The following is a 26,790-nucleotide window of genomic DNA, read 5'->3' as shown; positions in this document are numbered from 1 at the left end:
GCAAAAGGCCATGTGGGTGTGCTGGCTTTGATTTAAACCAGGTTTTGGTTTGCCTGATGTTGATTAGGAATCAGTTTAAGATAAATGAAAATAAACTACTCTTTAAACCAAAATGTGTCCACACAAGGTTTGCACTTGTCTAAGTAAATCAGTTAAAAAACCTATTTAAGTTAAACCAGTGCAATGTCCATGTGTAGACAAGGCCTTGTTGTGGGGCAATTTGTTCCCTCTCCTACCTTCATTCCCTACTTTTGTCCCTCACTGTAGCATTAGACATTAGCATTTTAACTCTCTGATGTGCTGGGCCTGTCCGTCTCTGAGGGGAAAATGGGCAGGATCAGGATAGGACTCTGCAGCTGCATTGAACACAGACCTGCCTGTATGTTTGTGATCATGTTGCCATCTAGCAGCTGCAACCAAGAGGATACCAGCCCTATTACTGCAAACAGAAGAATGTCTCCCAGGTTGCAGCTGCTGCTTTGGTATTAGGGCTTTGGGAAGATGCCATAGGGAATGGCTTAGAAATGGCAAACCAGAGGCAGTCCACTGAAATCTAGGGGCCTTGCTCTTGTGTGTGCTGAGCTAGTCGAGCTCTGACGGGACTGGGGTCTAGTGGTTAGAGCAGTTAGTGGTTAGAGTGGTTATTCATTCCCATAAGCCTCTCAACCTGGAGAGACGGACACCATTTCCCATGATCCTCTCTTCTAGGGGTGTGTGTGGGATACTTTCCCATGAACCTCAGTGTCTGTGTAGGGGTGACCAGATAGCACGGGTGAAAAATCGGGATGGGAGTGAGGGGTAATAGGTGCCTATATAAGAAAAAGGCCCAAATATCGGGCCTATCCCTATAATATTGGGACATCTGGTCACCCTAGTGTATCTGATCCTCTCTGCCCTGCAGGGGGGATAGACACTTTCCCATGAGCTTCTCTGCCCTGGAGGGGTAAGACACTATTTCCCATGATCCTCTCTGCCCTGGGGGATAGATACTATTTCCCAAGATCCCCTCTGCCCTGGAGGGTAACACACTATTTCCCATGATCCCCTCTGCCTGGGTGGGAGGGTTTGACACTATTTCCCATGATCCCCTCTGCCCTGGAGGGTAATACACTATTTCCCATGATCCCCTCTGCCCTGGAGGGTAACACGCTATTTCCCATGACCCCCTCTGCCCTGGGTGGGGGGTTGACACTATTTCCCATGACCCTCTCTGCCCAGGGTGGGGGGTTGACACTATATCCCATGATCCCCTCTGCCCAGGTGTGGGCTGGACAGACACTATTTCCCATGATCCCCTCTGCCCTGGAAGGTAACACGCTATTTCCCATGACCCCCTCTGCCCTGGGTGGGGGGTTGACACTATTTCCCATGACCCCCTCTGCCCTGGGTGGGGGGTTGACACTATTTCCCATGATCCCCTCTGCCCAGGTGTGGGCTGGACAGACACTATTTCCCATGAGCCCCTCTGCCCTGGACAGTAACACACTATTTCCCATGAACCTCTCTGCCTGGGTTGGGGGGTTGACACTATTTCCCATGATCCCATCTGCCCTGGAGGGTAGCACACTATTTCCCATGATCCCCTCTGCCCGGATGGGGGCTGGACAGACACTATTTCCCATGAGCCCCTCTGCCCTGGAGGGTAACACACTATTTCCCATGATCCTCTCGGCCCGGGTGGGGGCTGGACAGACACTATTTCCCATGAGCCCCTTGGCCCACAGCCGGGAACCTTTGTGCGCGGCCCCAGTTGCCGAGGGGAGGCGGCGGCCCCTTCCGGTGCGGCCGGAAGCGGCCGTCCCATGGTCCGGCGGCGGGATGGCGGCGAAAGGGGCCGCGCTGCTGCTGCTGCTCGGGGCGGCAGCGGCGCCGGGCCCGGTGCGGGGCTCGCAGGGGGATCGGGAGCCCGTGTACCGGGACTGCCTGGCCCAGTGCGAGCGGCGCAACTGCTCGGGGGCCGGCCTGCGGCACTTCCGCTCCCGGCAGCCGCTCTACATGAGCCTGACAGGTACCGAGCCCCGCCCCTCACGTCCCCCCCCACCGCCTGAGCCACGCCCCCCGCGGGAGGAGGGGCTGGCCCCGCCCACTCTCCTCAGCGCCCCTCCCCTTTCGGCGCGCCCCCGACCCCGTGCTGCTCAAGGCCCGTCGCTCTTACTGGCCTGGCAGCAGCGACTCCCCTGGCTCCATTGCTGAGGGGTCCCCCGCCCCCCCCACGCTGTGCCTTGCCCCCCCCCCCGGGGATCCTTGTCCTCACCCCATAATCCCTCGTCCCCAGCACGTGCGTGCTCTGGCATTCCCGCCCCCCCCCCCCCCCCCGCCACAAAAACTCCTGCCATCAGCATCCTCCGCAACCGGTTCTCCCAGAGCCCAGATCTCTCCCTTCCCTGCCTGGAACCTGTTTCCCTCCAACCTCGTGATAAGTCACTTGAGAGGGAGGGAACAGGTTCTGGGCATCCTGACAGAGGTGACACGGGGCGACCGTCAGGCTGACAGTGCAGCTAGTGGGAGCCAAGGTGGGTGAGGTCGTATCTTTTATCGGACCGACTTCCGCGCTTATGTAGAGCGCTTTTCAGGTCTAGGAAAGGTAATCTGAGCGTGGCAGCTAAATACGAGGTGGAGCAGCTTGCTGAGCATAAGGAGTGAAGGTGTAAGAGACCCTTCAAGGGGAAGAGGGCCGTCAACGTCTCCGTGGTAGTAGGACAAAGGAGGGTTAGCGGGTTATAGATTATTGTAATGGGCCATAAATCCAGTGTCTTTGTTAAGTCCATGATTTTTAGAGTCTAACAAAATCATGAATTTAAGGTCCTAGGCTTGTCTAGAATTTAAGATCCGAGCTAGTGTGAGGGAAGTAAACTGATCCTGGGGCTGCTCAGAGGAACCAGTTTTCCCCTGTGGGTCTCCTTGCTATGTTTTTAATCCTGTGGGTGGGTTCAGTTGCTTAGTTAAACCAGATGCCTTGGAGGTGCAAAGGTCATGAGAATGATAGATAACATGAGAGAGAGAGAGACAGCACAAGTAGCAGAAGTAAATCAACAACAATCTTTAACATAAGCTGGATCACCTTGGGGAGTGGAGAGGTTTTATGGAACCAATGGGACCATCTAAATCCTTTCGATAGCAGCAATAAAAGTTGTGACCCTCTGATGGCTGTTCCGTTGCCTATTTACTAGGGGTTGGGTGGTTCTCAGCACCGTTCTAGTGGACGGGTGTCCACCTCACACAAACCACCTCCCTATTTGGCCTGCTTGTTGGTAATCTTAGCAGGTGTACTGAGGACTAAATGGGTTGCAGAGACCATGCCTTTCCTATGGAGGTGGTCGCTTCCTGTTCAGACTGAGGTATGTGAGCATAGGGTCTTGCAGTGCTGCCGCCTGCTTGTACCCACTCTGATCATGTCTACACAGCAAAGAAAAATCCTTGGCTGGTCTGTGCTAGCTGACTGGGGCTCGTGGGGCTGTTTCATTGTTGTGTAGACTTCTGGGCTCAGGCTGGAGCCTGAGGCTGAAATGAAACGGCCCCACAGCCCGAGCCCTGTGAACCTGTGTTGGGAGGCACAGGCTGGCCATGGGTTTTTCTTTGCTGAGTAGACATGGCCTCCGTGAACCAATAGAAGGGCCTCGGAATCCGGAACAGTCACCTTTGCCTGTTGGAGATCAGATTCTCAGGTTCCTTGTTTATTTGTGACTGTAACTTACTGCAAGTGCACAAGAATAGCAGTCAGAAAACGCCACCTAGTGCCAATGCCTTCAGAACTTGTCAGTCAGTTGATTTCATTGTACCTTAGCTTAATACATATGCAAAGCAGGAGGTATCAAAGGGGATGTTGACACTACCAAAGGGATAGTCAGATCAACTTGTGCAATAGACACATCGGTGTTGAGCTACATTTCTCGGAGACCTTACTATCCCATCCTCCTTCTGTGACACACCCAGTCTATTGGGGATGCAAGCAACTTGAACTGCTGAAATAAATTCTACATTGCATTGTTGTCTCCTCCTAATAAGTGGCTCCGTCTCTCCTCTTTGTGTCTCTTTCAGGCTGGACCTGCAGAGATGACTGTAAATATGAGTGCATGTGGCTTACAGTGGGGCTTTATGTCCAGGAAGGTTACAGAGTGCCTCAGTTTCATGGCAAGGTGAGCAGTAATTTGGCACTGAACCATTTGTCCTCAGATCATAACTCCTGTGACCTGTGCTGCAGCCATGAGAATGTCTCTATCTTTTTCGGCGAACTACTCGCTGTTGGTTCTTGGATCAACCTTGTGGCAAAATAGAGTCCTGTAATTTCAGGGAACTGCTTGTGCCCTGCTTATGGGCACTTGGTTTCAGTTCACCACCCTACCTGTATCATGAAGTCCAAGAAAAGGATGACTTGCTTGGTACCATTAGTAACCTGCCAGTGCAGGGGGAGGGTGACTTGTTATTTAGAAACTATTCATCTCCTGCAAGTTCTCTTGTCTGTGTTTTTCTCCCCTTGATCTCTGCATGAGAAACAGGATCTTTTTTTGTACAGATGATTGGTACCTAGTGCTGTGGAAAGTAAGGATGGGCTGTGGTTAAGCATGGGAGTCAGTAGACCTAGATTTGAATTGTACCACAGCTTACCACAGACTTTGGGGAAGTCGTATATGGCCAGGTTTTCCAAAGTGCTGTCTAGTTTAGGCTCTTCTGTTTTTTAAGTGCCCACCTTAAGATGCTCAGGTCCTGTTTTTCAGCAGTGCTGGATGTCTGCATCTCCCATTGACTTCAGTTGAAGTGTTGGGCGCTCTGCTTCCTCTGAAAATCAGACCTGCAATTCCTTGGTATGAACCCCTCATGGGACAGCTGTGTAAAATGTAAAGGTGGGGGAATAATATGAACTTAGAGGGGGGTTACGTGGCTAAATTCATTAATGTTTTCCAAGCTCTCTGAGAACCTGGTGTAGAAGGTGAGAGGAAAGGCAAAGTATTCTGAATTATTTATTGTTTTCATATGTGCTTGAAGGCTCCCACTGAGAAGCCTGCTGGGAGCATCCAACACACACACATTTTATGAAGCTTCTAAATAAAAAAAAATCCTTTCAATCCTCAGTTAAAATCTGCCGGCACTTCTGGGTTCACTAGAGAGGCCCGATATGCCATTTTTCTAGCCCATCCTTGATACCAGGAGCCTGTCAGTGTGCTTTGTGGATCCTGTGACCGCTCTGAATGGTGCATCGCTACTGAACCTAGGGGAGCCTGGCATCTTCATAGGGGCTGAAAGAATTTTAAATAAGATCATTTAACCCCCTGTCCCACTCCTGTTTCTGTGCCAAATGCCCCTGATAACCTGGTGAGTGGAAGAGCCTTTAGCATGCATGTCTGGGCTTGACTTAGCTCTGATTTCAGCACTGATCCTGTTTCCATTAGGTGTCCTGAGGAAGGAAGAGGAATGTACAGAGAGACAGGTTTGTCTTGTGGTTCAGGCACTTGGAATGGGACTTAATTCTTGGTGCTGCCACAGACTGCCCTGTATGACCTTGGGCAAGTTGGTCTCTGTTAGGGATGTAAAATGTTAATGGTAGGTGTTCGTCTTGCCAGTTAACCTGCCTGAACCGTTAATCCCTGGGCTGGCGGGCCTCAGCGGCTAGAAAGAGGAAGATGAAAATGACTACGAAAGGAGAGATTTAAAACGTAGCTCAGAGTTGTTCCAAGAACAGAGTGTTTAAAATTTTTTTCACCTGGCGCTCTAGTCTGGCTGTTCCAGCAGGGTAGATGGTTTAACTTCTGCTGCCTACAGCTGGCAGGAAAGAACTGGAAATGTGAATTTGTTTTGTTAACTGTGTTCCTCTTTTCCCTTCCCCTTTTATTTTTGTTTTTTAGTGGCCCTTTTCTCGCTTCCTGTTCTTCCAGGAACCTGCTTCTGCCTTTGCTTCTTTCCTTAATGGACTTGCCAACTTTGTGATGTTGACTAGATACAAAGCATCTGTCCCGCCTTCCTCTCCCATGTACCACACCTGTATCGCCTTTGCCTGGGTAGGTAGCTTGAAAACTCTCCTCATTCCTTTCATTCCTCCTCCCCAACCCCTTTATAGAACTTCCTGTTTTGTTTTGTATTTAGTAGTGACTGTTCATAATAACAGGTTTCAGAGTAGCAGCCATGTTAGTCTGTATTCACAAAAAGAAAAGGAGTACTTGTGGCACCTTAGAGACTAACCAATTTATTTGAGCATAAGCTTTTGTGAAAGCTTATGCTCAAATAAATTTGTTAGTGTCTGAGGTGCCTCAAGTACTCCTTTTCTTTTTGTTTATAATAACTTTCATTTAGAGAGCGCTTTTCATCCCCAAGCGATCTGCAGAAGGGATCACTCAAATGCAGCCAACTCTGGAGTGGCATGCAGGAGCTATCTGAAAGTGCACGGGAAAGAAGGGCATCAGATCTACTGAAACTGAGGAAGTATTTGAGGGAGGAAGAATACAATAGCCCCAGGAGAAGTTTCTCCCTGAAAATGAAAGACTTGTGTAACTTGCAGCTTTCACTTTGAATGGTTTAGATTTTTTTTAGGAAGCACATCCCTGCTAAATGATGGCAAAGATTTCACACACAGTGCCCTTGATCCTGAGATTGACACCATGCAAGTAGCCTGGCCAGGCACTGGGCAAAGGCGCATCCATGTCATGTCCTGTCCTGTCCTGTGCCCGGCTGTCCAAGCAGCTTCTGTGATTCTGGAGCCAGGAACCAGATTTTGGCTCTCCACTTGTAAATACTGGGTGTAACAATTTGTGTCCAAGGAGGAGAGAGTCTGGGGAATGAATGAACTGCACCACAGAGGGCGTGTCTGGAATACCACTTCAAGGGTCTTCTAGAAGCAGGTTCGCTGGATAGAGCTCGGCTCTAGAGACACGTGGTGCACAGAGAATCGTGACTTATCTCTGGGCCTCCCAGTGTGCTGACCACACCCCAGTTATACTGGAGCCTGACCAGGGTCTCAGCTGTAAACAGCTGCCGTTCAGGGCATCCTTGTCATGAAGAGCCTTCTAAAGAGAAATCCTCCACAGCCCTGTTATTAATTTATCCCCAAGGACTAAATGGGAACTGGTGACAGAGATTTAGATCCTATTCATGGGCATTGAAAATATAATTTCCCCATCATTGGGCTAAGGGATGTGAGTGGCTATCGTGCTTGGATTGGTGAATGTTTGTTTGTGGTGGTTTTGCAGTGCTGCACAAGGTGGTTATGTCCATCTCTGCAGTGCAGGACTCAGGACTGCTCAAAGCACTCAGAGTCTGAGGCATCCTGAGGGACCGTTTGATCATCTGACCTCAGACACAGACCATAGAATCTCATCCAGTCACCCCTGTATTGAGCCCAATTACTTGTGCTTGGCTACAGCATCTTCTCCAAAAGAGCGCCCAGGCCTGATTTGAAGCTAGCTAGTTCTAATGGTTAATAACACACTCTGCTTTTTTTTAAAAAAAAGATAGATAAATTGCCCTTTATTATGGGGTCCTGTTATGAGGTAATCTAAGATGGCAACAAACCTAATGTTTTACCGCAAATTCAGAGTTTTTTAAAAAGGTGAGTTGGTGGACTAACAAAAATAATTCCTGCCCAGTGTCTTGCCTACTTGTAGGACAGTGAAAGCAGTGTGCAAACCCCTGTGTACATGCAGTGAGGACAGATAAATGGGGGAGTACGCTACTCAGGTTTCCTTTTAACATACAAAGAAACGTGACCTTGCGCCTTGCCCAAAGGGGATTATGAATTCCCCTTGTGTATTGTTCCCAACTGCACATTATGGGGCAGAGTAAAGAACACTGCTCTTGAGTTAGCAATGACTAGCGCTGTGTGTGCGTGGAAGAGAACAGACCCTCTGCTGTCACTGTCTGAGGCTGTGAATTGCCATTTTAATGCAACAGATTAACCTGACTCTGTCTGTATTGTTGAGTTCCAGCCTCCTAGGCTTGCTGCAGGTGCTGTACTGTGTGGGGTTGGATTATCCGGCTGCTCTGTGGCAGTCTAGTGTAGCAGCCCGTTTCTCCCCCAGGGACAATAAGTGTGCTGGTCAGTATTCTGGGTTCTGTTGGAAAACTGCTCTGTTTTAATCCAGCCAGGCCAAATTCTTCTGGGTTTCACCAGTTAAATCACGATGAGCGCCATCCGAATGAATCGAGTTCCTCTGGCTCACACCTGCTACTCGGAGCAGGATGTGCCGTTTTTGTCTGTTGCAAGGTGACTACGCTTCACTGCACCAGCTTTCAGCACCATGCTATTCGATAGTATCAATTTTCGAGTGATTAAACCATGTTTGCTTCCTGGGTTTATTAATTTAGCCTTTGGCTTGGTTTTCCTTCCTCCTTGAAATGTAATTCGTTTCTTACAGCTCCACGGAGGGGTTTTTTTTTCCCCTTTGTTCTTATTCTTCCGTTACCCAGCTGTCATCTACGCCTTAAACGTTTCATCTCCTTCCTTTAAAACTGCTTCGTTTGGCTCCTGCGCAGTATCCCTAGTGACTTTCTTTTGTGAGTTTGCTGGTACCAGGTAGTCAGTCTGTGCCCTGAAGCATGCGATTTGATTTACTCTCAGTGCAACATTACAGATGACATTGATCATAAAGTTGTCCAGCCCTCGTCTTGGCCTTTTAAACCTTGTTACAGTGCTTGTGTTGTCTGGCCCTACGCCTGTGCTTTAGGGAACTGGTCTTAGGAGATGCTGAGTACTGTCAGCTTCCTTGGACTTCGGTACAAGAGCAGGCCCTAGGCAGAGGGGTGGCTGGTATGTGTGTAGAGCAGGCTTGTGTTCAACACAGTGTTTTGTGACTGTCGTGATTCCACTGCTGGATACAGGAAAGGATTCTCCCGTAGGTCTTGTCAGCACTGGGAGTTGGAATGCTAGTAACTATACAATCTGAAATGCGAAGGCCCAAGTTCTTAAAGGTATCCAGAGTTCTCCTCTCAGCCTAACTCCTAGGGGGTCTGCCACCCAGTGCAACTCTCAGCCCAGAGCAAGGCACGCAGTGCATGGGCAGAGCTGGGTGCCTCAGGAAAGGATTTTTTCAGCAGCTGCCTACCTGGGTGGTGAGTGCGTAAGCTAGCCAGAAGTGAATGCTGAGGAGAGGGAGTTAGGCACTGAAGTGGCTGGCTTGGTGCACGCAGTCTGAGAGATGTGCCTTCCTCTGCTCAGGATCCTCTGCTGTGAACCCTCTCCTGGAGGCAAGGGCTGACCTGGCTAAGGTGCCTAGCAGCCAAAATCCTGTGTCTTTGTTTCCTGTTTCCCTTGACACTTCTCACACTCTTGCTCTACATTTCCCTGTACCCCGGCTGTCTTGTATGGGTGCCCTTCTGCCTCTCCACCGATTGGTGGGCTGTCTCCAGCCCTCCTGATGACAGGTTGGCAGGTAACGGGTGTTCGGTGTGCTCGGAGCATGCCTGCAGGACCAGGCTCTGCTGGTGAAATTGGAGTTCCTCTCCCTAGTCCGAGAACTCTCCCTAGTCCGAGAACTCTCCCTAGTCCGAGAACTCTCCCTAGTCCGAGAACTCTCCCTAGTCCCTAGTCCGAGAACTCTCCCTAGTCCGAGAACCTGCTTCAGGTCAGGGCTTTGCAAATGCCGACTCCTGGAAATGTAGGTGTCTATGCAGCAGCAGAGTGGCAGTTTTGAGAATGTCAGTGGCACCTAAATGGTGGATTTAGACACCGTGTGCCTCTTTAGATGCCTGGGTACCTTCTAAGGATCCGAGCCTAAATGCGGACAAGGACTGTTGTGGGCTTAAGCCATGATGAAGCTTGATGTGGGGTGGCAGTTTATCCCACACCTGCTACTGCGGGGTTCTTGCACCTTCCTCTGCAGGACACAGAGCGAGATGGACCATGTGTCTGACCCACTCTTGTCAATTCAATGTGTTTAACATTGTCTGGGCCAGCTGGGGTTAATCCCAGTGTCCTATCAAGTTAACTATGACTGGCTGACATGCTGTTAAACGTAACAGCATTCGCTGGAGACCAGGACTAAGCTGTGTTTGATACGGGGTAATTAACACATGTTTTAACACTGGGTAGCTTTCTAAGTGCAGACCAGCTCTTAGAGCCGTGTCACCGTGGGAGGTGCAGTGACAGTCATGTGGGGTGGAGAGGGCAGCTGATCCAGGAGTAGCGTTGTCGGAAGTTACACTACAACGTCTTAGCAGAGCCTACAAAGAGGCATTTATGGGAGCTCCACCAAAATCTGGCAACCTTTGGATCTGCTTATCAAAGCACCTGCAATTACCGCTTTAGGGCAGGTGAGGCACTGTTGATAGTGAGCAAAGGCTGTTCATTTGTCTCCAGAGCAGGGGAGGGCAAACTTTTTGGCCCGAGGCCACATCGGGGAATAGAAATTATATGGTGGGCCATGAATGCTCACAAAATTGGGGTTGGGGTGCAGGAGTGGGTGAGGGCTCTGGGGTGGGGCTGGGGATGAGAAGTTTGGGGTGTAGGAGGGTGCTCTGGGCTGGGACTGAGGGGTTCCAAGGATGAGAGGGAGATCAGGGCTGGGGCAGGGGTGCGGGAAGAGGTGCAGGTTATGGCTGGGAATGTGGGCTCTGTGGTAGGGCTGGGATGAGAGGTTTGGTATGCAGGAGGGTGCTCCGGGCTGGGATCGATGGGTTTGGGGAGGGGGATCAGGGCTGGAGCAGGGGGTTGGGGCGTGGGGAGAGGCTCAGGGGTGCAGGCTCTGAGTGACGCTTACCTCAAGTGGCTCCCGGAAGCAGTGGCATGTCCCTTTTCCGGCTCCTACGCGGAGGTGTGGCCAGGCTGCTCTGCATGCTGCCCCATCTGCAAGCACCGCCCCTGCAGCTCCCATTGGAGCACCGGAGGGGGCCATTGGAGCAAGTAGGAGCCGGAGCAGGGCCATGCTGTGGCTTCCGGAGCCATGTGCTGCGGCCCCCGACCCAGTGCCCCAGCCAGAGCACCGGAGTGGGGCCAAGCTGCATGGTCCTGCCCCCAACCCTGCTCCTCAGCGGGAGCTAGCTGGCCGACTTAAAACAGCTTGTGGGCCATAGTTTGCCCACCCCTGCTCCAGAGCATTTCAATAAACAGCTGATTCAAAAAATGTGCACAGCCCCATTAGACACTGCCAATCCTTGCTACAGGCTTCTTTAAATCCGGTTTTCATGGACTCTTGATAATGAGATTGATGGGATGTTTAGTGGAAACGTGATTCACATGAACAATTGGCACTTAGCTAATAGCAGTGGTCGCTTAATCCTCTCCCATCCATCCCATGCCTCGGCTAATGAGGTGATGAAGCATAGCTGCTCTGTAAAGGGAAATCCAAGTCTTGCTTCTCTTTGCAATACACTGGGCCATATCCCTCACTTAGCTAACTCCCCTGACTTCCCTGGAGTTAGGCTGCGGTGCATTTGGCCTGCTGTTAATTTCCATTTCTGTTTCTACTGTTCTACAAATCCTGCTTTTCCTCTTCATCCCTCTCTTTTCCACGTGGAAAGCACTGAGAAGTTTGTGCTCTTCCCCGCCACCTGCTCCCCACGCTACAAGGAACTCCATCTACACTGCAAAAAAGGACCCACGGCAGCAAGTCTCACAGCCTGGGTCTGCAGACTGAGGCTTGTGCTACGGTGCTAAAAATAGCATGTAGGTTTTCCTGCTCAGACTGGAGCTTGGGCTCCAAAACCCACACCCCTCCCTGGGCTTCAGAGCCCGATCTCCAACCCAGGGACTCTAACCTTTGCTTGGATTGTTTCTTTGTGCTTCGTCAGTTTCTGGTTTCTTTAGGTCTGGATGATGACTGATTTCACTCTGGCGATTGAAGCTCCTACCTGCGTCACTTAGGAGCATCTTCTTAATCTAGTAACTGGAGCCACCTCTGGACTCTGTTCCCTCTGTTCTAGATCACTTTATTTAGATAGTATCAATAGTTTGTCTTCCACCACACCCCCACCCGACCAGGCCGAGCTGCTTCAGGTCTATGCTTAATAAAATAACAAAAGCTGGTTACAGTCTCCCGTGTTGAATCTGCACTGTGGCTCGTACACTGAGACTTCCGAAAGAGCGCAAGGGCATTCATTCGGTGTGAGTCCTGTGAACTTCTCAGGTGTGTAGCCCAAGGCTGTTGATTTAATGATCTTATAACCCTGTTTGAAAGAGCTCATTTGCGTGCAGGGATTAAAGAGTTGCAGGAGAGAGAGAGACTGGAAAAAACGGGGGTTAATTGTGCTCCAGGACACGTGGAACTCTCCAGGCACCATGCTGGAGGCACAATGTGGTTTCACCTAAGGATCGCAAAGCTTTCTCCAGGCATTTGATTAAGCTCACAAACATCCCTGAGAAGCAGGTATTATTATTCAGTTCAGCTGCATAAACAGAATTGCAGGAAATGTCGTGTAGGAGCTGTGCCTCAGTTCTGCTTTATTTTTAAATATATACACTGCAGTCGAAAGAAAAAAATACCTCAAAACCATGTATAGAAACAAGCTTTAAAGAAAGTAAAAGAAATTCTCCTAAGTAGTTTAGGAGCTTAGTGCTCTTGTAGGTTTTACCCAGAGATCAGGAGAACATGCCCTCGTCCAACCACGAGGCATGGGCTTGACGCAGGAATTACTGGATGAAGTTCTATGGCCCATGATACGGCAGATCAGACTAGATCAGTGTAGTGGTCCCTTCTGGCCGAGGTATCTATGAAAGTGTTCAGACAGCGCTAGGGTCTTTGGCAATGGCTGGCGATAAAAGACTGTAGGTCAGGTTCGGCCCTCAGTTACTTCTGTGCAATTCTGTTGGCGTCAGTGGTGTTGCAGGGTGCACATGAGAACAGATGACCCATCTGTTAAATGTCCTCTCTGGTTAAATGGTTCCTTGGCTTGTTAAAAATTAAAGGGTTGGTAAAAAGTCTACCCCCAAGTTATCCTTCCGTGCACACTCTCGAATGAATCCCATCTCCTGTGTGTCTCTTAGACTGTAAGCTCTCTGGGGTAGGGGACTGTCTCATACAGAACATCTAACTGTCTGCCTCTCTTAGGTTTCATTAAATGCCTGGTTCTGGTCTACAGTCTTCCATACAAGGGACACTGATGTAACTGAGGTGAGTGTTACCCTGCTGTGGGAGCTTTGTGTGTCTTGACAGTTGAGGATCTGTGATCTACCCTTGCTTCTCAGCCCCCTGAAATCTACAAGGCAAGCCCTGGGTGTCAACGGGGGTGAGGAACACATGGCTATTCTCTAGTTCAGTGTCTGCTGAGATGTGGCTGAGGGAGACCTGCCTTTACCTCCATAATGCCCGAAGATGCCCCTCTGCTGCTGGCGTGAAGTCGGGGGGCTGCAGAAAGGGGGCTGGTGAATCTGTCTGATCTGAAAAATGGGTTCTGTGTAACAAATCTGGGCACCCCCCGAGAGGTGTCAGTGCCCAAACGTACGAAACTGTGACTGTAAAACCACAGACTCCACCGCTTGTCTGTGACACGTGGGCTGCCAGCTGTCTGGGGTCCTGGCCGGCAGTGGGGCTATCGGGTGCTGCGGCCGTACAAATACCCAAAACGGGCAGCCAGTTGTAGCACCTGAAAAGACACTGAATTCGCACGAAGACTAGCTGGCTGCATTTCTTCTTCCACCCACCCCGTTGTGTCCCGTCCGTCTAGGCCCTGATCCAGATAGAAGGGTAAATCTACTCTTACTAGTCTATATTCTCTCAGCATTATGGCCCATTTATATTCACTGTGTGCCAAATCCTAGGAGTACTTACCTGAGCAAACTGTCAGAGGCAGCTGAGTAAGGACGGAGTTAAGTCCCATGGAAACTAGTTTGACATTGTTGCTGCCTTGTGCACAACATATGTTCAAACGACTCTTGAAAAGAAATCGTGGTGAGTTCGATTTCTGGAAATCTCAGCCCTTTAAAACCCTGATCTCCCTGACTCTCATCAGTGTCTGTGCTGTCCTTCCTTGTCTCTCTTTGTTGCAATTCTACCAGGGATCTAACCAGGCCTCTTGTCCCACAGAAAATGGATTACTTCTGCGCTTCCACCGTCATCCTGCACTCCATCTACCTGTGCTGCGTCAGGTGAGCTTTGTACGGTTCCTGTCTCCCTGAGATGATGGGCGTGTCTCTGGCTTCACAGCTACAGAGTTGGCTGGAAGCCCTGCAGCTAGATAAGCTGTAACCTGGTATTTACTTTTCTCCTCCCCTCTTTGTGCTATGAGAACCTGACTGCGGCTTTGTTTAGACAAGGAGCTGGGGAGTGCCACTTTCCCTCACACAGAGGGGAATGTGTCTGAACTTCTGATAAGGGACATCAGCATTGCTGTGTCCTAACATTCAGGAAGTGAAGGAGAGAGACCCATCATAGAATCAAAGGGACCTCAAGAGGTCATCTAGTCCAGTCCCCTGCACTCATGGCTGGACTAAGGATTATCTGGACCATGCCAGAGCTGGCGTGTGCCCATTTTAGGGTTAGCCACTTCAGGAACAGAAGTAGCCACCTGCAAGTGCCAGCGAGGTTTGTATTCTGCTAAAGAGAGCTGCTTGTGTCCCAGGGCTTGGGGCTTCTTATTGCTGTCTGTCAACACAGTCCAAAGCGTTCAGCTGCTCTACAGTTTATGAAGCAAGCACCACTTCTTCTTCTTACCTGGCTGTATCTGGGGCAAGAAGGTGAGCTATCAGATCCATAGTAGTTAAGAGGCAGAAAGACCTCTGAGTTCACTGAATCTTCCCCTGCAAGGGCAGATCTATCCTCTGCCAGGGGGTTGTGTCAGATTCTTAACTGCTTCTATACTTCCAACAGCATAAGGCCGGAAGGAACTTTTAGATCATAGAATATCAGGGTGGGAAGGTACCTCAGGAGGTCATCTAGTCCAACCCCCTGCTCAAAGCAGGACCAATCCCCAACTAAATCATCCCAGCCAAGGCTTTGTCAAGCCTGACCTTAAAAACCTCAAAGGAAGGCGATTCCACCACCTCCCTAGGTAATCCATTCCAGCGCTTCACCACCCTCCTGGTGAAAAAGTTTTTCCTAATATCCACCCTAGACCTCCCCCCCCTGGAACTTGAGACCATCGCTAGATCTGCTATTCTTACCTCCTGTGTGGCACGGGCCACTGAATTCCACCAGCTGCCCTAGACTGAGCCCAACTGTGTGCCATAGGGAGAAAAATGACAATGCCATCGAGGCCCTGGGGCGGGGTGTGGGTTTTGTTTTCTCTCCTTTCTCTGAAGCATCAAGAATGGCCATGCCTGGAGATGGGCACTGGGCGGGCTGGGCCAGGGTTCTGAGGTGACATGGAGCAGTCTCTCTCCCTCTCTCAGGGGCTTCGCTGGCCAGTTCTTGCTCACGTGCTCAGGGTCTAACAGGTCGCCATATGTGGGACTGGGAAGGAATTTTCTCCCACATAAGATTGGCCATGACCTAGGGGCTTTTTCACCTTCCTCTGCAGCACGTGGGGATGGGTCACTTGCCAGGATTATCTGGGGGTATCTCACTTAACCATTTCCATGCCATTGTGGGGGTGCCTTGGGCATTGGTGCACCTCGGTCCCTCCTGTTCTCTGCCTGCAGAACATGATAATCCAGTCTCCTCTGGGCTGTGATACTTGGATCTCATTTGGTGGTTGGGGTTAGCATGCGGGTGCTGGGAGGAGTTGGTGGCGTGTGCTATACAAGAGGTCAGATGGGATGATCTGGGGTCCCTTCTGGCCTTGAAGTCTGTGACTCTCTAGCGGCTGGGAATAGATTAGGTGAGATCTCCTGGGGTGGGAAGTGCGTTGCTGGAGCTGGTGCGAAGCCGCTGATGTGTCCTGCAGGACACGTGTAAGCTGCTGGAGTTCGAGAACTTCTCTGCATTGTTTCGGTTTCCATTGTAGGACCCTGGGTCTGAAACGTCCAGCCTTTGCTAATGCCTTCGGGAGTTTTCTGATCCTCTTCCTGGCCTGCCATGTCTCGTACCTGACGCTCGTGCGCTTTGACTATGGCTACAACATGGCCGCAAACGTGGCGATCGGTAAGGCCCGGGGAAGGCTGGAAGGTGGGGGTGGGGTGGGCGGGTCAGTTTTTTGGTAGCGACTTGGAATGAACATGAGCAATGGAACTGTATACAGTTCACACGCAGCCTGGACTTTGGAGCCACTAGGTGCTCAGTGTCCCCCCATGGGCAGGGTTTGGGAACGTACGGTGGTTGGAGAGAGTCTGTCTGGCTTTGCCGTCTGGAGATGGTGTCTCCTAGCTGTTCCACTGCACCTGTGTGCTGAGGAAAGAGGGGCTGATCCATTCCCTGGGACTCAGGGTGTGTGTTTATATCTGCTCTCTGTAGCACAAGGTGGAGTGGCTGTTTATCTGCTAAATCTAAGGACTGCAGGACTGAAATCACCAGGACAGTCCTGGCTTGATGCTGGTCCGATTTCCCCCTTTGAGTTAATATAAAATGCCATTTTCTGAGTACCATGGCACTGCCCCAGACCCCTGCCTGCTTCAGAAAATTCAGCTGCTTCAAAACCTTGGCCAGAGTTCTTAATGGTCCGAGCCACTGATGGGAGTGAGACTCCTGGCTTTGCCATTGACTTGTCTTGTGGCGTCGGGCTGGTCATTCTCCCCTGGTGCCCCCATTTCCCACTGTCCCCTGCGCGCCGTGTTATCACGAGTCTCCCGTTACTTGGTGTTTTACTTCGAGCCCTGGCTCCTGGTGGTGTGTTTTGTGAGAATCGGCTTTCATCGTTTTTAAAAGGGTAACTTGGCAGCCCTTGTGGCTTTGGAGGAAAGTTTGAAAACGTGACCCTGGGTGTGTCGTAAAGGTTCAGAAAGAGGAAGGCAGCCAGAAGGCAGAATGAGCTGTCGCTGGCTACGAAAGGCTGACGGTGCAGCTGAAGCTTGGGTGCCACGTGGGCACTGTGACCCTGTCTCTTCTAGCCACACTCCGCTTTCTTGCTACATTGGCAGCTGGGAGGCTGGCTGTCCTTATGTCCGTTCTCTGGCATTGCAGGAGCAGCCTTGCACTGAGGCAGGGCCCAGAGTGCATTGCAGCGCACCGCTGGGGCATCTGGTCTGGACGGTGGGGGCATAGGGACAAATTGAGAGGAGCAAAGTGATCAGGATGCTGAGTGGCAGGCAGCTGGTTAACTCCCCAGAGGCTGAAGTGTTCTGGGGAGTGGGGATAGGTGACTATGGCGAGAGGATCGGGGGCGGTGAAGAGGAAGGGGCGTGGCAACATGAAGGCACAGCGGGAAGGTTGGCAGGTGTGGCTGGAGGGGAGCACAGTCCCCCCTGCCTCCCCCAATCCCAATGAGACTGCAGGGATCTGAGAGCTGCCTGCTCTGGGGCTAGCAGGGGAGAGGGGAGCGAACGACGTGGCAGGGGCACATTTAAATGACACTCGCATCGGCTTGTGAGCCGTACTGCGGGCGAGTGAAGCGAGGGCTGAGTCACTTCCAGGGCCCGGTGTCTACAGCCAGGTTCTGGCAGAGGGCGGAAACACCCCCAAAGGGCGAGCTCAGCCTTTGTGGGAGAGGAGGGGAGGCAAGGGTGGTCGGGGCGTTGGCCAGCTCTCGATGGAGCCCAGTCCTGGATAGCGAGATCGGTAAGAGGAACTGAGTGCATGGGGAGGGTCCAGGCGGGAGTGGGGGGGGGTAACTGTGTGGATGTGGAGTAGAGGAGGTGACTCTTCCTCTGCCCTTGTCTGAGCAGTAAACATTCGCCCAGCCCAAAGAGCAAGTCCTGCTTCCTGTGACCCTGAGATCCTCCGCCCTGTACCGCTTGCCTTCCAGGCCTTCTCAACCTCTTCTGGTGGCTGGGCTGGTGCGTCAGGAACCAGCAGCGCCTCCCATATGTGTGGAAGTGCATGGTGGTGGTGCTGCTCCTTCAGGGCCTGGCGCTTCTCGAGCTCCTGGACTTCCCGCCCCTCTTCTGGATCTTCGACGCCCACGCCATCTGGCACATCAGCACCATTCCTGTCAACGTCCTCTTCTACAGGTCAGCCTCGGGTACGCGGTCTCTGGGGGGCTGTTTGGGTGACAGAACTGTGTAATTATTTACCAGGCGACTCCCCCCTTTGAGATCCAGTCCCTGGAATGGCTACAGCAAGAACGCAGACAGCCCGTCAAGAAGCTCTGAAACGTAATCCCCTGTTATGCAGCCAGGCCGCCATATGCTACAGCTCCATCCGATCTCGCCAGCTTGACAGGTTTGGGTTAGACGAAGTCACGCCTGGAAAGGGGTGCTTTTGACTCACTAAAAGACGCTCTCCCTTCAAAGTGAGAACTGTCTCTAGCATTTGGCATCCCAACAAGAAGCAGTTTCATGGTGAGTTCTTCCCAAATGGGAGCATAGTCCGGACAGGCAGATCTTACAACCCACCAACACTGAGAGCAAGGAGGAAGGGAGATCTTGTGGTTAGGCTGCTGGCCTGGGACTCTGGAGACCACAGCCTCCCTGTTTGATCTTGGGCAAGTCACTTACTGTCTCTGTGCCTCAGTTTCCCTACCTGTACATGGGGGTAAGTGCATTAACAAGTCTGAGATGCTCCAGTACTAGGGACGGGGGCCATACAAGTACCTAGACAGTTTGCGGGATCCCTTAGCATGAGGGTAATTCTGCCCCGTTAGTGTCCCACCAGCCTGCATAGCCCAAACCAGTAACCCAGCAGGGAAGCCCCCGGTGCAGAGCCGCCTGTGTCGGCAGTGCAGGAGCAAATGCAGGGCAGGGACTTGGCGCCGGTCATGTTTTCAGATGGAGTAAATGTCATGTGAGCTCATTACAGTTAACAAGCTAACAGGGTGAGAGCGGTTGGAACTAATTACGCGAGTGGTGCCCTTTAGAGAACTGCTTGCTGGCAGCCAGGCCTAGCTACCGCTGCAGACAGGAGCTCAGAGCTTCACTTCTGCCCGAGGATGCTCGTGCTGGGTAGGCCTGTTTGGGGGGGTGGGGGCGGTGTTGTGTCCAGTTGTGCAGGAGTCCCTGTCCCCCCCGCCCCCCCCTTATCTCTCCCTCCCCAGGATCTGCATTTGGACATCACCCACCCAGTGTGTGTGACTGTCCACCCTATCCCACCAAAAGAGAAGACGCATCCCATTCCCAAAGCTCTCTCCCCCTGCCTTCCTGGTCCCCTGACCCGGGTGCCAGCACCCCCAACCTCCTTGCAACTTCTGATCTGAGTGACACGGAGTCAGTGCCAAAATGTATGGTGGATCCAAAGTGCAGGGGATTTAGGTTCAGAGCCATGGCTGGTGTAATGTGGACTTCCAGCTGCTGAGGAGGGGGCCCTCAGTAGTGAACACAAAATGGTGGGTTCAGAGTGCAGCTGCTGGGAGGAGGTGGTGGCCTGGTACGGGTCAGACTGGGTGACCTGGTGTCCCTTCTGCCCGGGCACTGACTCCATATTGCATTGACTGCATATTTCCGACAAAAAAGACCCTTTTCTTTTGGAATTAGCCTGAACTAGCTGCCACTGGAACAGCTTGGGTTCAAATGGGGCAGTTTCTGGCTAGACCCCCTCCCCGCCACACCACGCTGCCTCTAACCCGCTCACGCTGCTCCCATTATCCTTGCAGTTTCCTCTGTGATGACAGCCTGTACCTCTTGAAGGCAAACTCGGACATTCTGAAAATAGACTAAAGCTGTCGGGGGGGCCTGTTGTGTGGAGAGGAGCGATCCCCTTCCTGATGGAAACTGTCACGTGAGACTTTCTGAGCTCCTTTCCCAGCAGCATGCCGGGTCTCAAGGCTCTCGAGAAGCGGTGATGTTGGGCGCTTTCATTGCGTCCCTGTCCATAATATGTGCTGTGCCAAGACCTGCTCTCTGCCTTCTTTGCCTCCTGGGTGCACCCGAATCCTGGGTAAACGTCCCCCTCCACCGGAGCTGAGTTTTGTTTCCTTTTTTTTTTTTGCCTTCAGAAATTTTAATTCTAATCCCATGACTTGTTCCATTAGAACATCAATGATCCATCTCGCCCACGCGCTCCCCCGCACACACTGCAATTAATGCTCTTCTGTGCTACCGGGCAACATGGTGCGTTTCCGTTTCCACTGTTACGAAATCTGTTTGATTCTCAGCTTGCTGAGGGATTTCAGACTAAGTGGGAAATATTGGAGGGCCAACTGGTGACTCGGCAGACTGGAAGATGTCGCGAGTACATGGTGGGGACATCTGGTCATAAAGTTGTATGGCCCACAGGACCTCCAACTCTGCAGTCCGGCACTGCTGAAATGGGTTATTGTTAATATGTGTAAATAAGATGGGTGGGCCAAGGGCATACGCTGCTCTGTACATTGGATTCACTCGTCCTCTGAGACTAGAACGTGCGGGACACCTTCTTCAGCAGTTGTGGGGAGGTGGATCTCCCAGGTTATTGGGCACTTGGGGTGAATGTGGGAGCTCTTTGCTGTGCAGAGGGGATTTTTTTGAAATGGGATACTTGGTGCAATCTTTGAAAATCTCAGTGCAGTGTGAAATGTCAGGCTGACTTATTTTTCCGCTCCTTGACAAACCTGCTCTGATGAATCCTGTGTGCCCTATAGGGGAAAATGCCCCTTTTCTGCAAGGGGAGGGGGCATTAAGGACCCCCAGAGATTCCCTAGTCCCTGCATGCCACTTTAAATCACCCACATGTTGTGGCTAGTGCACCATCCTTTCTGGCTGTTAAGTGCTGAGAAGAGGCTCCCTGCAGGGCTGAGATGAGGACCTCCTGGCTAGAGGTGGGGGGTGACACCCCTGCCCACATTATTCCAGTTGTTGAGGGGAGCAAATGAAAAGAAGAACAGGACCATTCTGCGCATAATGACATTCTGGGCACCCCCTTTGCAATTGCATTAGTCAGTGGCCTGCTGTATGTTACAGGATTAGGGTCTTACTGAGTAAAGTGAAAATCTGAGTGCTCTGGGCTCTGCTTGTAAAAGCAGAGAGACCAGGAATGCGGCAGAAAGCCGAAGGGATCAGCAAGTGCCTTCCTGATTGCCAAAGGAAGTTAATGAAGTAGATGATTGCTCATCGCAAAAGTTATGACTGTTGCTGTACTACCACTAGGTGGCAAGCGTTGCCATTTATATTTCAAACTCTCTCCATCTCCCTGCATGAGGCTTGCAGCCGGCCAGCTGGGCTGGTTCGCATTCGCCCTGGGCTTCGTACAGACAGAAGTGAAAGCAATCCGGCATCGATGTGCCCTGTGCCACCAGAGCGGACTTGGGACGTTGGCTTGGAGAGACCACGAATCTGGGTGTCCTCCATTGTAGTGTGCTGTACGGTCTCCTAGAGAATTCATGCCTTGTGTCTGAATGGGCCCAGCCTGCGTGTGACCCCGTTAGAGACAGCCAGGCCGTTCCTGGTTCTGTTAAAGGCTTGGAGTTATTAGCTCAGACTTCTAAGTTTGCATGGGGCTGCAGTGTTTGATTTGGGGGAGTGTGTGTGTGTGGGGGGGGGCTTGTTTGCAAAATTAGATTTAGGTCCATGGTTAAGATAAAGTCCAGGTGTGTGATTTGGGGGTGGGGTGGGAGGGTTCGCACTCCAGTTGGGAAGTGGATGCAGCCTCGGGTAACCTCCATGGCTGGGCTTGGCTGCCCACCTAACGCACAGATGTGACGTGAGAGAAGAGGGTAATATACAAGCTCTTCCAAACAAGGGACAGGAAGCCAAGAACTCACCAGGGACCTGAGCTACAATGAGTCTGGGGAACTTGGTCCCTTTGCTTTGCGGGGTCAGTGCTGCTTGCTCATCAGTAAGGACCTGAGTGGTTCCATTGACTTAGCTAGGACTGCCTAAGGCTCTGATCCAAAGCCCTTTGCAGTCAGTGGACAGGAGGTCACGCATCCGTGCTTAGTGGACTGGGCTGTACAGAAGTCTGCAAGGACGATGGCCTGGAGAACATGAGCCAAGCTGGGAAGACCTGGCAAGGGGCTACCTAGAAGACTTGTATTTATGTTGACCGCAGTTAGCACAATAGCTTGTGTTCAGTGGAAATTAGAGACTATGGCAGCATGGTGATAACCCCAGAGAACTGTTAGTGGTGGCTAACTTTGTGTGTGCGTGCGTGCATCCAGATGTAATTGACTACATACCATTATGTTTGCCCCTGCTTAGGGGCAGGTGTCTGTCAGTTTGTATCTCTGTCACTGCTTTGTCTTATTGTTCAAAAACCAGACTGTTGAACTTAAGTTGCCTGTAACATCCTTGTCCTGGTGATGAGAAAATCTTCTACAGCCCATATGTTTGTCCCAGCCTTACATATGTGTCTCTCTCTCTTCTCTTCTGCCTCCCCCTTGTTTAACCTGCCTGTTTTCTTCCCAGAGAAACCACCCAATGCCCTGGCTCTCCTCCAATTCCAGAGCTTGTAAACTCCACCGCTGCCCAGCTGCACTGAGCTGCTTAATGCAAAGAGTGACTTCTGCATGTTCCCCAGACATCTGTGGAAAGATCAGTCCAGACAAGCCACCTTGAAAGCTTTGGGAAAATTAAAAGTAGAGGCCAGCACAATCCTGGTCCTTATCGCTTATTAGCCCCTGCTCTGAATTCCAAACACTCTTTAACCTGGTATCCTCCATTCATCTTGCTTTACAGAGATCCTAGACTAGCCATACCCCTGGTGCAGGAGCCCGTAACTTTGCAGAGCCATATCCAGAATGAGCAAACGGAGATGTTGTATGACTCCCGCAGCACTTTGTCGTCTGGCTAGCGGAGAATGCCCTGTCCAGCTAGCTCCTAGGGCAGGGAAATCTCAAGGTAAACAAGTAGAATCCTCTTCCTGCCGGATGAGAGCCGTCTGTGGAGGGGTGCAGTACCCGCTGCACAGGAAGGGCCATTCCTACGCAGGTGGATCTGAGCAGCCAGGGCCAGGCTCTCCATCGGATCGGCGCTGAAAGTGCTAGGCAGGCCAGCTTTCAAGTCAGGCCCTGGAATTTCATGTTGGAAATTGAGCTCATGCTCAAATAAATTGGTTAGTCTCTAAGGTGCCACAAGTACTCCTTTTCTTTTTGCGAATACAGACTAACACGGCTGTTCCTCTGAAACATGTTGGAAGTGGCGTGATTAGAGACCGTGCACAACTCTTGTTGGGGGGCAGGGTACAATTTAAAGATTTGGAGGGGCGGGGCGCACCTGCCTCACACGTGTCCTCTGTGCTGAAGAGCAGCAGCAGAGCCAGGAGGGCCAGGGCAGCGGCAAGCGAGCACCTCAGGGAGCATCTCATGACAGCTGGTCTCCACTGGCAGGGGCTGGCTCCTGCGGGGGTCACCGGTCAGCCCCGGGCTCCTTTGGGGGGAGGCAAGAACACATCGGGCAATCTTGGAGCTGTGCCGCCCACCCTGCCTGGGGAGCACCCAGCCATGCAGAGGTGGCCAGGCTCGGGGAGCAGAGGAACCAGGCAGCCAGCCAGCGCTCCGGCTCCCACAGCCCAGAGAGCCAGGGACCCAAGCAGGCTGGGCAGCTTCCCACCAGCTTCCAATCCTCTGGCTCCTGGCAGGAGGCGATGGTTTCCAAATGGTGGGCTCCACGGTTTGAAAACCTGAGTGCTAAATGGAGGGCAGACACCGGGGGGGCTCACGTGTCCCCCTGCATTGCCTCTGCACTTGATGTGCACTGATCATGAGCAGTGAGAGGGGGCGAGTGGAGCTGATGGGATGGCAGCTGGCACCGGGTGGCTGGAACTGGCTGAAGCTTTTCCCGCATTCAGTGCATTGTAGTGGGGTCCTTCTCTGGCTGAGCCCGGCTGGGCAGTGACATGTCTGACTCGCTGGGACCTCTCTTGCAGCCAGTGGATTTACCTGGTCTCTTCCCTGGAGGGATTCTGTCCCTGAGGACTCGGGGTATCTTCCTGGCAGTGGCCCATGTGGTTCCACAATGCCAGGCCCTCCTCTCGCTCGTCTCCAGTCGCAGTCCCACCCTTTGGCATGCAGTGGTCCAGAGCTGTGGAGTGTCCAGAGCTGTGTCCAGCCCAGGGGTCTGCCAAAATAAACCAGAGAGCAGGGTTGAAGTTGAAGCCTGAGCAATTTAGTTTCGAGGGGCCCCCTGTGGCATCAGGCACTGGGCCATGCCGTGCTTGCTACCCCCTAATGCTGGCCCTAGCTTTTAATCCACTGGATATGCAGTTGTGGCCCAGGTGGGCCATGAAATTTTTAAAGCATGTTGGGGGGTGCTCAGAAAGAGAGATTGAGAACTCCTGGTCCAGAGAATGGCTCCTTCACCTTGGTAGAACCTCCTGCCTTCCTTATGCTGGGGCTGCAATAGGCCAGCTGGGCTCGCTTGCCAAGGTCGGCACCAACTGGCATATCTGCTGCTTCCTAGGTCACTGGTGGGCATTGGCCTGTTACTGAAAGGAGTCGCGATAGGCCTCGGTACCATCCTCTTCTGATAGTGCTGGGACGTGGCTGGGCTTTCCCAGGTGGGGGTGGGGCTGATGCCAGCATTCCCTCCTGGCACGGGGCCTCCTGACACTCCAGCCCCTGCTCTGTCCCCTGAGACTGGCCTAGCAGGACTTCCCTTGCTTCCCCCACTTCCTGAAGAGCCAGCGTCCCTTCTTCCCACTTGCTCCAGGGCTTAGCACCTGCTCTGCAGGCCCAAGGCTCTGACCTCACCTTTCCATCCAGCAGCCATCCCAGGGCTTTGCCTTATTCCAGCCTGGTCTCCTGTAGTCACTGTGCTCCGAGTCTCGGGGGAAGCATCTCTGGAAAAAAAATGCCCTGTCTCTGGTTTTAAACCTTAGTTTTCCTCACTCACTGTGTGTGCGCGTGTGCTGGAGCAGATAGTTTTCGGGCCAGTTTAAAAACTTCTATTGCACTGGGAGGCCTTGATCCATGAGCCCCTCCCTCCCCGTGGCTTTCCACCAGAGTGCTGTACCAGAGCAAGGAGGAGGCATTTGGTGTGAAGCTGTAGTTAGCAGGGTTGTAATGGAGGCTTCTCCTGGAAATTCTTGCCAAGAACAGACTGGCTGTGTGGGCAGTGGTATACAACAGGTGATCGTACAGTGAAAGCAGGTGAAGTTTCTTGTGTGTGTGTGTGTGAGAGAGAGAAATGATTGACCCCGGCCGCAAAAGCAGCTTGTGGCCTCTGAGCGCTCTGTGCCAACTTCTTACTGAAACGTCCCAGTGGGTAATTTTAGAAGTAGAAAACAAACAGCACATCCTCCCCAGATAGCTTCCAGCCAACGCAGCACATTGTGTGCTCGCTCGCTGGCCTTTCACCCTCGTAGCTATCACCGGAGCCTGGCATTTGTTTTTCACATGGAAAGTGACCGGACATTCTACTGGCATCGCCCCTGCCAGCCACTTCAGCTGGGCTTGGTAACAGAATTTCCTGAAGGTGACCGGAAAGTGCGGTTGGTGGGAGCAGCTGCTTTGCTGCGGGGGAAAGGGGGAGAGCATAAATTTGTGAGTTTCTTTTTCCTCCTCCGTTTCCGAGGATATTTCCTTCTCTGGTTATACAGGTGATGGGTTGGGATAATCTGTATATATCATGGTAATAAGGGAATGGGGGCAGATTTTTTATCACTGTACAGCCCACACACCTGTCGTGTGGGGAGGTGACTGTGACTAACGTGTATTCTGTTGCTGTTTCACTTCTTAAATCAGCTCTTTGGAGCGTGATCAGTTCATTGTATTAGACTTGGGTCAAGTCGGCGATTATTGCAAACGGCGCAAATGAACCTTTGTCTTTGTTGTTGTCCTGGTTTCTCTGAGAATAAAATTGTAATTAATCTAATAATCTCCACCCCTTTCATCTGTTGGTTTTTTGCCCCCAAATCTCCACCTAAAAGAAAAACCATTTGGAGTTGCCAGAAATATTCATAATAACCACTCTTTAATCCCCTCTCTGCCTCAAATCCTGAATTAAGTGGAGTGCTGTCATGTGGCCAGCTGGGGGGCAGGTTTGGGAGGGTCATGGCCAGGAAGCAGCTACCTCCATCCAGGGATCAGGTCCAGGAGTTACTGGGTTGGGGTGGAGGGAGAATTGACTGGAAGGAGTGAGGGTGAGATGGGAACTGGAGTGGGGTTGGTGATGCCAGCTCTCGGACCTCCTGTGGTTAGTAATGGACAGACTCCCTTCCACTGCAATTGGGAGCAGGGTTGGGCTTCCTACCAGGAACCCTGATTAGAGCAGGATCCCAGCCACTCTCCTGGCCCCCATCCTCTAAACCGCGTGGCCAGGGGCCAGCCAGGAGACCTGGAGCTGCAGTCACATTCGGCTTACGCTCTTGGGATAAAGCTCGGGCCAGATTGCCGGCCTTTCCAGGGTTTGGATTGGATGGCGTGGTTATGACGTTCTTTAGACAAGGCAGAAAACCGTACGATCAAATCAGAAACTCAAAGGCCGGAGGACTCTGAACTATGCTTTCCGGGGCTGAGGCTGACATGATGTAAGGGAGCACCTGGCAGTCAGGCCCTGGGGAAACTTCTGTGCTTAAGGATGCAACAGCTCTAAATCAAACTAGTTGCTTTATTTAATGCAGCTTGTGCGCTTTGCCCCAAATCCCTCTCTAGGGACAGGAACGGGGAATGCGGGGTGGGGGCTGTAACTGGGCACAGCAATGACGCAGCCAGACCTATCTCCTGCCTCCCAGCAGCAGCTGAAGGTGGGGAAGGGAAAGGAATTTCCACCTAACCTCCCTGGTGATCAGTTAGTCCCGTGAACAGGGCCCGCTGTCCTGTCCCCTGTGGTTACCCGCCATGCTGAGGGGTGCGATGTCAGTATTCTGGCTAGTAAGGTAACACTCACTGGCCTCGCGCGAGCTGAAATCCCTCTGAGCTCATTGGCCCGCCGCTGGGGCGGGGATTGGATTTAAAGACTGGATGCTCTTTTGAAGCCTTGAATTCCTTCGCCATGCCCAACTGCAAGAACTAACCCCCGAGTAGAATGAGGCCAGCCCGGCGCCATTGTGACCC

General features: G+C 51.9%; 1 protein-coding gene across 10 annotated transcripts; it reads left to right on the top strand.

The window, feature by feature from the left end:
- The first annotated feature begins 1,759 nt into the window (after positions 1 to 1,759).
- On the top strand, positions 1,760 to 25,612 carry PGAP3 (post-GPI attachment to proteins phospholipase 3). Of its 10 annotated transcripts, XR_012156340.2 has the most exons (9): positions 1,769 to 2,008; positions 4,039 to 4,136; positions 5,841 to 5,993; positions 12,969 to 13,031; positions 13,944 to 14,005; positions 15,802 to 15,938; positions 17,695 to 17,899; positions 18,063 to 18,229; positions 19,477 to 25,612. XR_012156340.2 is itself a non-coding variant. In XM_073325606.2 (8 exons), the coding sequence occupies exons 1-8, from the start codon at positions 1,819 to 1,821 to the stop codon at positions 19,538 to 19,540; spliced, it is 972 nt and encodes a 323-aa protein (XP_073181707.1). In that variant the 5' UTR covers positions 1,760 to 1,818; the 3' UTR covers positions 19,541 to 25,612. The 10 variants fall into 10 exon arrangements, 9 of the variants coding, with proteins under 9 accessions (XP_073181707.1, XP_073181709.1, XP_073181708.1 ...); XM_073325606.2 differs by lacking the exon at positions 18,063 to 18,229 and having other exon boundaries at positions 1,760 to 2,008; XM_073325608.2 differs by lacking the exon at positions 18,063 to 18,229 and having other exon boundaries at positions 17,695 to 17,910.
- Positions 25,613 to 26,790: the final 1,178 nt, after the last annotated feature.

Source organism: Lepidochelys kempii, chromosome 27 (genome assembly GCF_965140285.1).
Source record: "Lepidochelys kempii isolate rLepKem1 chromosome 27, rLepKem1.hap1, whole genome shotgun sequence".
Lineage (NCBI taxonomy): Eukaryota > Metazoa > Chordata > Testudines > Cheloniidae > Lepidochelys > Lepidochelys kempii.
The sequence above is the reverse complement of the archived record's forward strand: the minus strand, read 5'-3'. Positions and strand labels throughout refer to the sequence as shown.